We start from the raw sequence: 13,885 nt of genomic DNA, 5'->3' as shown, positions 1-13,885 counted from the left end.
CCTTTATGAACTAGTATATAGTAGAACCAAGGTTTTAAAGCAAAACTACTGAGACAGTTTTGTTTTCCAGTATGATTTTATAAGACTCTCACCTATCCTGAAATCTGAGGTGATCTTGGACATTTCCTTCATCAAACTAGTCCCTAGATTCTTGACATTCTCCAAGTCATCCTTCATGGAGTAGGACAGGTCCATAAGGTAGTACAGGTCTATGGGATAGTCTTCAGCCCTCTTGAACTTTAGCTTGATATTTTGAGGTTCCCCTACAGAAATAACAATTCATTCACACACACACACACACACACACACACACACACACACACACACACACACACACACACACACACACACACACACACACACACACACACACACACACACACACACACACACACACACACACACACACACACACACACACACACACACACACACACACACACACACACAACTGTGTTAGTATTGCCACAATTACTTGAGCAGATCAATGTAAACCACTGATTTTAAGTTTGCAGGCACCAGATCTAAGGTTGAGGCTGAGTTTCTGAGGCTGGATCTGTGTTATGTCCTCAGGTCGAAGTTTATCTGCTCCTTTCTTGCGGTTGGTCACTGGTTTGTTCTTGAGGGTCCTTTGGCTCCCGTGAGGGTTTTCGATCTTGGTGGCCGAACAGCCTCTTTTCTTGAGTGACTCCAGCTCATCGCAGCGCGCTGATGTCGGTTCTCCCTGTTTTAGAAAATCCTGTTGGGGAGAATATATTAAGGCTGTGTGTGAATTTGTGTGAATTTAGCTTGTCAGATTATTTAAATTTGCTCAAAAGTATGGAGTCTGCAAGATTATTTAAATGTTTTTGAAACAAGTCTATTCTGCTCACCAAGGCTGCATTTATTTTATCAAAAATACAGTAAAAACAGTGAAACATTGTTACAGTTTAAAATAACTGTTTTCTATGAGAATACACAGTAAAATGTAATTTATTACTGTGATCAAAGCTGAATTTCCAGCATAATTTCTCCAGGCTTCAGTGTCACATGATCCTTCAGAAATCTTTCTAATATGCTGATTTGCTGCTCAAGAAACATTTCTGATTATTATCAATGTTGAAAATAGTTGTGCTGCTTCATATTTTTGTGGAAACTGTCAAACATTTTATTTTTCAGGATTGAAAAATGCCATTGTTGATCAATTGAATGCATCCTTGCTGAATAAAAGTATTAATTTCTTAAAAAAGCAAAAACATTTTAATGGTAGTGTACATTTCTCATACAAAACATATAATTAAGCATACAGTACTAAAATAATAATAAAAAGAACATTTTAGAAAAGAAAATCCTCTTATAAGGACTCCTTATAAGCACAAACTCAAGCATCACCACAATGTTTCCATGTGGAATGAGATTTCCTAGCATGAATGGAATGATAACACTTATCCGCCATTACTGTTCCTGGCAAATCTGCCATAACTATTAATATCAAATGGCTTAGCTTGAGTCATTTTGTTTGGCATTATGTCTGTTTGGTTCAGCAGCACTGGCAAGTTTCTCAATATTAACCTCTCATTTATTTAACTGTTGTATAAAAGCAATGTCATAATCATGCTGTTGGTCTGAATATCAGTACGGCTGTGATTATGTGTGTAATGAATGTGTTTATTTGAACAATGGAGAGTTAAAGAAAAGAACGAGCATGGCATTTGAACACTACTCACGGTATCAGTGCACCATCCACATTTAGCCCCCACTTGTATGCACTCGCCACAGGATAAAGCGTTGGCTTTGATGCACTCGTTGCCCTCTGCAGAACACAAGAGACAGAGAGAGTCTGAAATCTGTCCAAAGAGTCGATTCATTTACATCACTCTGGCTTACTGTAATTGGAGCCAGAGATGACTACTCTATGTTTTCCATTATGCATAATGCTCCGACCGTGCTGGGTGGAGCGACCCCTGAGTAATGACAGCAGTATTTAACTGCTGAACGAGAACCCCAGTTAGTTATCCTCAATAGAAACGCAGCAGTTATTAATTCTGATGGAGTCGGACAGAGTTACAGTACACTGGACAGAACGAGCAAAGTTCACATTACCTTGCTGTGCGCGGCTGCAACAAATGATCCCTAATAATGTTGATATGAAAAGTAGCTTCAGGTCCATCTACAACAAAAAGACAAAAGCCATAAGCAAAACAAGCACCAATGGGAAAACAATGAATGTGGTAATATCCAAGCTATTTATTTCAATATATTATATCAATTACAATATTTACATATATGGTTATAAATATATTATTTAATATGACTGAATGAAACTGTTATCATTGGGCTATGACAATAAAACTCATATTTTAAGGGTTAAAATAGAAAAAAAAAAGATCCTTAAGGTGTCAAAGACAGTTTCACTTTTTACAGTGACCATGGTCTTTGAAATAACTTTGACTACCATATCAATGGCATATATCAATCAATGCAATGTTTTATATAAGGGACACTGGAAATGTGCAATTTTAAAAGTGATGGTTCACTCAAAAATGAAAATGATCCCATAATTTACTCACCCTTTAATCCATCCTGCATGGGTCTATATGGCTATCTTCTTTCAGACTAACACAATCAGAGATATATTTAAAAATATCTACCAAGCTTTATAATTTTAGTGAATTGGGGGTGTTTGAAGCCTCCCCAAAATGCATCCACCGACATTTCTCTTTAAAATTTCTCATTTTAGACGTATAATTCATGGCCGGTGTTTTGTATCCTCTAAGCTTCCGTGTTTGTCATTACGTCATGCATCGGGTTAGGGGTCACTCTTCTGCCTCAAATTGATGCGTACTGCCATCTCCCGAAGCTAGTTATTATACTTAATAAAGTTTTAAATATGGATTTTTTTCTTACAAAAACACACCCTTGTTTCAGAATGGTTTTATTTATATTTATAATGGATGGATGCATTGGGTTCAAAACTGCCCCCCACCCCATCCACTCCCATTATAAAGCTTGGGAGAGCCAGGATATTTTTTAAATATTTCTCAGATTGTTTTAGTCTATAAGAAGATAGACATAGACACCTAGGATGGCTTGAAGGTGAGTAAATAATGAGACAATTTTTATTTTTGGGTGAACTATCCCTTTAACTCTTAAAAAAATAAAGGTTCCAAAGGGGGGGTTTCACAGCATACCATGGAAGAACCATTTTTGGGTTCCCAAATGAACTTTTCAGTGACCAGTTTTTAAAAAGAACCATTTAATCAAAAATTATACAGTGTGAAGGTTATTTAAGAACATACAAGAAATGCAAAGAGTGCTACTGGGGTAAAAATCCAAAGGTTCTTTATTGGCATCTATGGTTCCATGAAGAACATACATCACTCTTAAAAATAAAGATTTCAAATTCTTTATAGTGGAAAAGGTTCTTTAGATTTTGAAATGAAGAATTCTTCAAACTAAGAAGAAAAAATAGGTTCTTTCAAGAACTGTTCACTGAAAGTTTATTTGGGGAACCAAACGTGGTTCTTCTATGGCATCGCAGCAAAAACTTTAACCTTTACTTTTAAGAGTTTAAAGAACCTTGTGTCCAATTGAAAGGATGTTAAAGGTTCTTTGTAGAATGGTAAATGCCAATAAAGAACCTATTTTTAAGAGTGCATCTGTACTTGATCTGACCTTGAAATGTTGAAAAAGATGTTTTATTGCTCATATTTTCAGAGTGATGACCTTGAGTTCACTGGAGGTCAAAACCTACATTACCCAACAGAGCTCATCTATTCTCAGCTCCTGAAAGAGGAACCACTGGGCTAATATAAATACCACCTCTCAGATGCCATTCTCTGGTAGAAGTAACCATAATTTACCGGTCGAACCGTTTCCTAGTGGCTCCTTCTCCTGCCAGAAATAGTGCCGACTTCTTTTGGCAAAGGGTGTTACTCGAGTGGACAAACAATATCCTCAACAGTATACTAGAGGAGTGCACTATAAAAAATATATTAGGAAAAATCCAACATAATGTGTAATAGCTGTAGAATAACACACACACAAAAAATAACTTTGTTTTGTTTTAATATTTGTTCATTCTGATTTATGTGTTTTAACCATATAGGCCTATCATTTTATTCAAAGTTCATGGTGCAACACTCTCTGTTGATCACAAAATGACTCGTTATGGGATTGTATACACGATCAGGCATAACATTATGACCACCTTTCTAACATTGCATTTTTTCCCCTTTAGCTGCCAAAAAAGCCCTGACCCGTTGAGGCACGAACTCCACTAGACTCCTGAAGGTACCAAGATGTTAGCAGCAGATTCTTTAAATCCTGTAAGTTGTGAGGTGGGGCCTCCATGAATCGGACTCGTTTGTTCAGCACATCCCACAGATGCTCGATTGGATTGAGATCTGGGGAATTTGGAGGCCAAGTCAACACCTCAAACTCGTTGATGTACTTCTCAAACCATTCCTGAACCATTTTTGCTTTGTGGCAGGAGCATTATCCTGCTGAAAGAGGCCACAGCCACCAGGGAATGCCATTTCCATGAAAGGGTGTACATGGTCTGCAACAATGCTTAGGTATGTGGGACATATCAAAGTGACCCAAGATTTCCCAGCAGAACATTGCCCAAAGCATCACACTGCCTCCGCCGGCTTGCCTTCTTCCCATCCTGGTGCCATGTGTTCCCCAAGTAAACGACGCACATGCATCCGGCACTGTGTATTCTGACACCTTTCTATCAGAACCAGCATTAACTTCTTGAGCAATTTGAGCTACAGTAGCTCGTCTGTTGGATCGGACCATACGCGCCAGCCTTCGCTCCCCACGTGCATCAATGAGCTTTGGCTGCCCATGACCCTGTCGCCAGTTCACCACTGTTCCTTCCTTGGACCACTTTTGATAGACATTGACCACTGCAGACCAGGAACACCCCACAAGAGCTGCAGTTTTAGAGATGCTCTGATCCAGTCGTCAAGCCATCACAACACATCAACTTTGAGGACAAAATGTTCACTTGCTGCCTAATATATGCCACCTGCTAACAGGTGCCGTGATGAAGAGATAATCAATGTTATTCACTTCACCTGTCAGTGGTCATAATGTTTTGCCTGATCAGTGTATATATTATGACTATAAAAATTCAGGTGCATGTGGACCCTAGTCATCTGTTCAATAGTCTCTTTATTTCCTGTAACACTGGCTAACATTGATCTCTCATTAGATTCAGAGCACTTCTGCCTGCTGAAAGCATAAATGGCTGTTGTCTGCAGGTAAAGCATTATTGATTAGTGTGTCCCATGAGACTTTGTGTTGAGTCTGGTTAATAAATGATTCTCTGTTTGGCTCCACATGTCGGTGAAGGGCTCAAAAGCACATTGCATGTCTTCAGTAGAGTGAAATCTATTAAAAAGTATATGTGGTTAACAATATTGTGTGCTAAAAGAATTTTCCTTAATTTGAAGTCAAAGGTTTGACAAATGCTGTTTACTTGCCTGTTCTGACATATCTCTTAACAAAACAGGATATTAAATTATTAAATAACAACTTCCTGCAGCTGGACATACCAACCTTGTGAAAAAACAAGCACACTTTAGCATACTTTTATTACAGAAATAATATACTTTAAAAGAATATACTGAATGTAAAATTGTCAGACACATTAATTTCAATGAAAAGAAAATGTATTATAGTTTAAATTCATATTAAATGCAATAAGTTGAACTTCAGAGTGTTTTTGACCATGCACGTGAGTAGGACGTAAGCACATCTTTATATGTCATTTCATAATTACTTCTACATCATTTAAATATGGTACTGCCGAATGTACTCACAAGCATTAATGGTAAACTAAAATATACTTTAATGTCATTTCTACTGAAACTTGTTTGTCATGTATTTAAATCCATTTGACATTACACAATTGTAATGATGAAGCTGCAATTTACATATTTACAATATATGAACTTTAAATGTAATATTGTATTTAACACACTACAGTTAAAATGAAGTTAGTCAACACATCAAAATAAGCATGACAAAAATACTAAAATGTAATGATATCATGAATATAATGTAATAAAAAGATAAAATATAATGATTTAAAATGTACTTTGAAGTAAAAATTGTACTTTGATTTTATTACAAAGTTCATTTTTTTAAAGTATACTTAATTGTGTTAAGAAACAGTCATGAAGTGTACTCATTTTAAGTGCACTTGTGTGCTAAAAAACATTTGTGAGTGTACTCGCTTTAAGTGCACTTAAGTGTTTTAAGAAACAGTCATGAAAGTGTGCTAGCTTTATGTGCACTTAAGTGTGCTAAGAAACAGTCATGAAAGTGTTCTCTATTTAAGTGCACTTCAGTGTGCTAAGAAACAGTCTCTTTAAGTGCACTTAAGTGTGCTAAGATATAATCACTTTAAGTGCGCTTAAGTGTGCTAAGAAACAGTAATGAAAGTGTACTCGCTTTAAGTGCACTTCATTGAGCTAAGAAACTGTTTTTTTTAAAATACATATAACAATACAATACATTTAAGATTTTAAGTACACAATAAGTGCGCATTGAAAACAATAGCGCACACTTCTTTTTCACAAGGGAAAGGGATCATCTCTTTTTATTAAGCTAGCCAGTAGTATCTAGTTTATGCCACAGTCGCCAACCTTCTTTGACAGCTTATATCATAGATAATCTCAATTAAAACACTTTGTCCTCCAGTCTTCCAGGTTTTAGATGTATCCTAGCATATAAACTTAATATCCTCATAAAAATCATTAGCTTTAGCATTACAAAATTCCCCCACAAAAAGCTTCATGAGTTCATTAATATATGGCCAAATGAGTGACTTATGCAAGAGTTTAGCATACACAACCAATGCTTTTAAAATGATTTGAAAGACGTTCTGGCTGCCACCATAATCTACAAATAGTATATCATTATCCAAAAGTGTTGACAGATACACTTAACGTGATACTGGCTTGATGTAAGAAATGTCTGATGCAAGTACGCTGCCTCTAAATTACATAGGACGTCAATGATAGTTCCAAAGAAATCTCAAAATATAACCAGTGCTGTTACGACATGACTGGAAACAAAAACAGCCTCAGCCCATGTGGGGTGTCCAGGGTGAAGCTGAAAATGCCTTTTACTTCACTGCTGAATGTAATGCATGTGGTTTCCATTAAACTCAATGGGCAGAGATGAGGTGGCTTAGAAGAATTCCACCCTTTAAACGCTCAAGCGAGCCACTGTGGGACCTGCGGCGGCCGAGATTAAATCATAAGTAACTTGGTAACACCTCTGAAAGTTGTTACGCTGTGAGTTTTTTCCATAGTAAAGTAAACTAAGTACTAGGTAATTCAGTCAGTGTGAGTAAGCGGGTGTGTGTGTGTGTGCTAAAAACTGTTCCTCTCAGTGTGCCTTTTATACACACAGTGTGCAGACAGCATGTCGGGCAGAGCGACCAGATTAGACTGTGTGTCACTTTGAGTTTAACGCTGTGAAGTCACACCAAAGCTTCTCATTACAATGAATGAAAAAATCCTTTAAAAGGTATTTCATACCTCAAAAAAACCTTAACAACAACAAAACATTATTCTCAAATCAGCTTCAATAAACAGCAGATTCCAATTGTGACAACACTGAAAAAAATTATACTTTGGAACATTTTTTTAAAGCCAAATGTATTAGTTTTTCTCAAATTATATGTATTGATTCAATTTCATTTTATTGGAGGGTTACATCTTAAATTGTTTTATTAATCAAACTTCCAAAGTCATGTGATTTCAGTAAACAAGGCTTTGTTCCATCATAAGTGTTTTGAAATTTCAATGGTTCACCACTGGAGGGAGTGACTTTGGCAGTTTGATACATGAACCACTGATTCGAAACAAATGATTCATAAAGCTTCGAAGCTTCATGTGTTTTAAAATCGCCCATCATTAGATATTGTTGAATAAAGCCTTTATTTTGATTTTTTGGCACACAAAAAGTATTCTTGTTGCTTCATAACATTAAGGTTGAACCACTGTAGTCACATGAACTGTTCTGGCCAAAAAAAAATATATTTTGAAATGTTAAAAATCATAGTTCATTGGAATGAGATGACACTTGGTGACTTTTGTCGCATTAGCAATATGAACACAAAAAAATCAAGGATATGATTCGGACATGTGAAAGGATAAAAAAAAAAAAAAAAAAAAAAAAAAACTTGACCTGGTCAAAAAACCTGGTTGGTCATTTTTGACCTTCTTTGTGATCAAAAATGACCGACATAGGAAATGAATGGGAAATACGAAAATTTAGAGAATCTTTTGTTGGTACAAACTACAAATCAGCCACTGTACAGAAAAAAAAGTGCACAGCAATGAAGGGGTGACACTTGTAAATGCCAAGAGTGCAAAATAGACACACCCAACCCCCCTCCCCCCACACACATATATATGAACTAGCACACGACTATAACACAGAGCAAGTTTATACAAATATGTGAAATAAAATCAATAATTCAGCCACAAAGCAGTAAAAGAATGAACAGTAAGAAAGACATTACACTCAGAAACATCAAAAGTACAAAACAGAAACACCCACTCAAACACACACTCACTTACACACATTCACAGACACACACACACACACACACAACACACCATTATACACACACAAATGAACCGGTGTGGCTGTAACAATGTTAAAATTGAGGCAAAACTCATATAAGAGGTTGAAATCAGATCAGACCCAGATTTATTAAGCTGTAATAAATGATACCTGTTAATTTTTGTTATATTTTTTATTGAATTTTGATGTTATGTGTAACTAAATGTCCTCCTCTGTGTTCAGGTTTGACTGTAGTGAAATTAATGCAAAAACCGACACTTCAAATCAACATTTCACACCAAAAAAATCTAAACCTTGACAAATAGTCTTTGAGAATGTCCAAGTATAAATCCAAATCCAAAACTTAATAAAAAATAAGTACTAGTGTCTAAAAACCAATAGAGAATTTATAAGCCACTTTATACCGAACTATATAGTAATCTAGAGTTACACCATGGCATTATATAAGTTTCTTTTTTTACTCCCACCATGTGGCACTAATCTACCTTCAAAAAAAGGTATTTTAACATGGAATACTGCTTTAATTGAAAAATAATTAAAAAAAATATTAGAAAAAAAAGTGTATTTTTTTCAATGGGAAAAAATAGCTAATAAAAATATAGCATAGTATCATAATATACCCTCAAAATTATACATAATAATCAAATAATATTTTAGAACAAAAATATATTACTTTAGTTTTCCTGAAAAACAAAAAAGTTAAATTTCAAGGCTTTGGTCACTTTTGACCGTAAAGAAGGCAAATGTGACTCCTAAACGAAGAGAACCAGAGGGTTACAATATGTCTTTAGTACCTTTCTGGGCATTTGAAAGTGTTAATTATCTTGCTAGTAATGGAGGCCTCACTGAGCCATCGGATTTTATCAAAAATATCTTAATTTGTATTTCGAAGATGAACGAAGGTCTTATAGGTTTGGACTTTAACACTTGAAAGCTAGCCAGTAATGTTTTCTGCACATCAAGCGAAAATACTATTTATAAAAAAAATAAATAAATAAATCTTTTAATTAGTTTTCTATGGGGAGTTAAGACAAACTCGTCAAAAAAGGTTTAACCCGAAAACCATGATTATGATTATTGATTAAACCAACATAAAAATGACTTTTTTTCAGTGTAGCCCCATTGTCCTTTAATACCAAAATAATGTGCACATAAGTATTTTTCTGTACTTTTTTGACTTGTTAAATTCAATGGAAACAAATGCATTCACTCATTTTTAATTGATCTAGCCAAGAAAAACATATTTTTAGGCCCTAATTAAGAGTGTGAAACCATCTAAACCATCTTGATAAACACCATTAAGGTGTCAAACCCTAAAAAAACAACAAAAACAAACAACCAACATGGCTGTTGCTGTGTTTCTGTTCAGTGAGGTTTCACAGCTGGACTCAGGAACGCTGGGGAGAGGCTGAACAGAGAGCATCATGGGAATGATATTTCTATCTATACAATGCTGTGGTAAAAAGCCTGGTACAACTCTGAGATAGTCTCACAACAAAACTCAGCAGTTGCTGAAAGTCTGTTCTTTATCATTATTTACTTTCGCTAACTTTCTTCTGATCCCAGTGTAATTTTCTTCGGCACATTAAGATAACACAAAGATAAATGCAAATACAAATGCAAAAGAAAAGAAAAGAAAAGAAAAGAAAAGGAAAAAAAAAAAAAAAAAAAAAAAAAAAAAGGGAGCAAAGAGAAAAACAGGGAAGGACAGCCCTTCTCTCCAGGACACTGAAATCCAGACAGAAACTTCAAACCCTTTGACTGCTGCATGGAAAGACCACCCTCTCTCTTCTCTGGTCTCTCTTTTCCATTCTGGACTGGGAAAGAGGGATCAGAATAAATGCCCACAAATGCCTCGTCCTGAAATGAAGGCCAAACACAACCATGACATAATATCCCTTTAAATGGGGGAACGTGTAATGAGGTCCAGCTTTAACAATCCGCCAGAAGAAAGTCTATCTTGACTCCTTCTGTTGCTCATTTAAAGACATATATATATATTTTGGTTTTCTCAAGCACTCAACAACCTCAAAATGCTTTTTCCATCAGAAGATTTCTTTTCTGTTCTTTTCTGTTTTAGTCAGTATGTCTAGGGATTAGGGAATGAAACTCATAATCGCTAGTTCTGAAAATCAACAGATTAGTATTTTTCCTTTGTGAAAAAGAAGTAACTTGATTAAAAAGAGCACTTATTACAGAAATTATATACTTTAAAAGAATGCTTAAGTGCAAACTGAATGTAATGTTTTCAGACCCTTAATTGCGTGTTATCTAAAATTAAATAAAAAATGTTTTATAGCTTAAATATATTATGAATGAACTTTTAAATGCTTTTTTTAATCCACTTAAGTGCATCTTTATATGCATATTAAGTGCATCTTTATTACTTCAACCCCTAGTTTAACAGACAAGGCTTAGACTAAAATGCATGTTTGAGCTGTTTTAACTGAAAGTAACATATCTTAAAACATGCCATTGTTTTGTCTGAAGATGCACATCAGTAATGTGTTTTTACTTAAATGCCCTAATTGAACTAAGGCATAATCCTGGTTTAGTCTAAGCCCTGTCTGTGAAACCGGGCCCTACTGTCTTTGAAATCTGGTTAAAGTGCCAAATGTACTGACATTCATTTATTGGTAAACTAATTTCCCTTGAAACTTGAGTTACATGCCATTTTAAGATGTTATTGATACAGTGTAATTATACAATTAAGAAATGATTAATAAGTAAGGGATAGCGTGCATCCAGACAGTTGTTAATCAGGTAAACAAGGTAATCAGGCTGAAGGGGTTTATTCTGAGATAACAACCGTCTGGATGTACATTATCCCGCTTATTACACGTCTACTTGCCACATAAGTAAATAATTAGATGTGAAATATTGATCGGAGTCAAAATATTTTATTAGCTCTTTAAATCACACCACTTATTAAACGGCATTTCACCATAATTATAGGGATAAAAGATACTGATCTGAGATTAAACTGTTTGAAAATCGTACCTGTTTGTAAACTTATCCAACAGTGTACAAAAAAATAGTCGCATGTGTTTGTATGAAACAAGAGAGAGCAAGTCCACGATAATTTTTTTTAAAAAATATACTTTTACGATTTTTAAGTTCACTACACATGCACATTCAATACAATTAATCATTTCTTTTTCACAAGGTTTTGTCTTGTAAAAATAGCAGAACTCTTAATGGTGCTAAACAGGCTTTTGGCTTTTGGTTTTGAATCGCGTTCATTATCGCAGATGAATCACCTTCGATAATGAACGCGATATTGCGTAGCTTGTCAGTGTCAGTGCAAGTCTGTCTATTAAATGGTGCTCCATTTGAAAGCAGGTGATGGCGATTTAGCGGTAATCAGGGAACCGGCTTTACTGACAAAATGCGCGTGACAATCGTATGCGATATATCGCCCAGCCCTACACTGAAGCACCAAGATTTGGTGCTACACAGCACTTAAAGTGGTTCCCCTATGATTACGAGCCAAATAATTACTTCTAGTATTATATAGCATAATTTTCTTATATTTTAGGTCAAAGAAGTTCGGCTGACAAAAAACTTGGCTGTAAACAATGCATTTGCAAAAAAAATTATCTTTTTCTTGACTTTCAAACTACATAATCAAATTGTGAATATGGCTAAATATCCAAGAGTAATGCTCTTTCTATGAAATGGACCATTAGGGAAATATTGACCATGCTAATGCTTGAGATCAACCCCATCCTTCACAGTCACACTGGATCAATACCACTTTCTGCTGTACTGGACATTACTTAGCCAACCACAATTCAACAATGACACAAATAGAACAAGATGCATGTAATCACCAAGCAGCAGAGAAAAAGTCATTGCTAAAAGTGTTCTGAGTTATTTATTATTTAGTAGTTTCTATATGGTTACTAGGGTGTTTTGGGTGCTACTGGCACAAGTCTGTTAAGTCTTTAGATAAGGCTTGGGTTCCTCCCTCAATTCAAGACTTTTCAGTCCTACTTTATATTACACTGTTGACCCATCCCTTACACCCACCTTTAAAGTGGCCTTAACTACTGTTATTTTTGAAGTTTTGCAAAAATGTAGGTAGAAGCACATTTTCCAGTGAGCCTGTGTTGAATATATGGCTAAACTCATCTATCTTGGTTCCACCCTAAGGCCAACCCCTTCATTTCATTTTCTCCACCCTCTGTAGTCAACCACAAACTCTACCATCCTCTTTAAAAGTATCCCAGGAATCCTTGAGATGTGTTTTCCCTATGGCCAGAACAAAGGCTTTTATACCCTATTCCCAGCACCTCCTCTAGTATCAGTCAAATGCAACCCAAATGAATCAAATTGAAGGCTGGGTGAGAGTTAGCCCTCAATAAAAGCTATCAAACATATAATGCATAGACTACACTGAGCATGATATATTATGCCTCTGAGACCCGTAGCTGACATTACAGGGTTCAGGACGTCATAATGTTACTGCTTCTGCCTGACTAGCCCTTTTTAACCGTTGACTTGGCTTTCTCTCCCTCGCTTTACAGGAATCTCCCCCTATCACACAGGAAACCTGCAGGCAGTCTGGCCAACAGCCAGAAACCCCTCGCTGTGAACCTCTGGCCATAAAAACGAGAACCCAACAGTTTGTTCAAGACCCTTCATCCAATGTAAGGCCTATATGTTTGTGATACCTAACATTTAGATGACGAGATTGAGCCTGTTAATGGGACTATTAAGAAATGTACAATAAAATAATCTGCTGTTTAAAGTCACCATGAAATCAAAATAGACAATTCTTATTTTTGTTTATTATAAATGATTTATGGGTGCACATCATATTTTTGTAAATTCATGTGTCTTGAAATCTTGAATCAAAATAACTTCCCCTCCCTCTTGCAGCGACTTCTCTTTTCGGATGACGAGGGCGGGGGGAACCTGTCACTCACTTGAGAGCCACCAATAGCAAACCACAACCATCCAATCAATTCCCCATGTGCAAAATCAAGCCCCGCCCAATATTTGCTCCACTTGTATCTTTTTATGATCTGATTCATATTCTTCCTGGTGTAACTGTGGCTGATGCATCACTGAAGTCATCCGTATGATTTAAGATGTAGAAAAATGACACAGTCACATGCTCATCTATCACTTTTATTGTTGGACCGAACTGATTCATTCACTGTAATGGAGGGGCTGACTCAGAGGACAATAACACTGTTGAAAAAAGGGTAAACCAGCTCAACAGCAGGCCATAACCCAGGTTGATTCAGAGAACACATAGAATAGGATCCAAATGTAGCATTAAACT

General features: G+C 36.0%; 1 protein-coding gene across 3 annotated transcripts in view; it reads right to left on the bottom strand.

Moving 5' to 3' along the window:
- itgb1a (integrin, beta 1a) overlaps positions 1-13,885 on the bottom strand; it is a 46,330-nt gene that overhangs the window by 15,513 nt on the left and 16,932 nt on the right. For all 3 annotated transcript variants that reach the window (XM_067377503.1, XM_067377504.1, XM_067377505.1), the window contains exons 2-5: positions 2,083-2,149; positions 1,707-1,792; positions 520-739; positions 93-263 (exon numbers count right to left, since the gene is read on the bottom strand). In XM_067377503.1, coding sequence (XP_067233604.1) covers positions 93-263; positions 520-739; positions 1,707-1,792; positions 2,083-2,149 — 544 coding nt within the window. The remainder of the gene's footprint in view (positions 1-92; positions 264-519; positions 740-1,706; positions 1,793-2,082; positions 2,150-13,885) is intronic.

This window comes from Chanodichthys erythropterus, chromosome 23 (assembly GCF_024489055.1).
Source record: "Chanodichthys erythropterus isolate Z2021 chromosome 23, ASM2448905v1, whole genome shotgun sequence".
Taxonomy (NCBI): domain Eukaryota; kingdom Metazoa; phylum Chordata; class Actinopteri; order Cypriniformes; family Xenocyprididae; genus Chanodichthys; species Chanodichthys erythropterus.
Note: the sequence above shows the minus strand (reverse complement) of the source record. Positions and strands in the feature narration are given on the sequence as shown.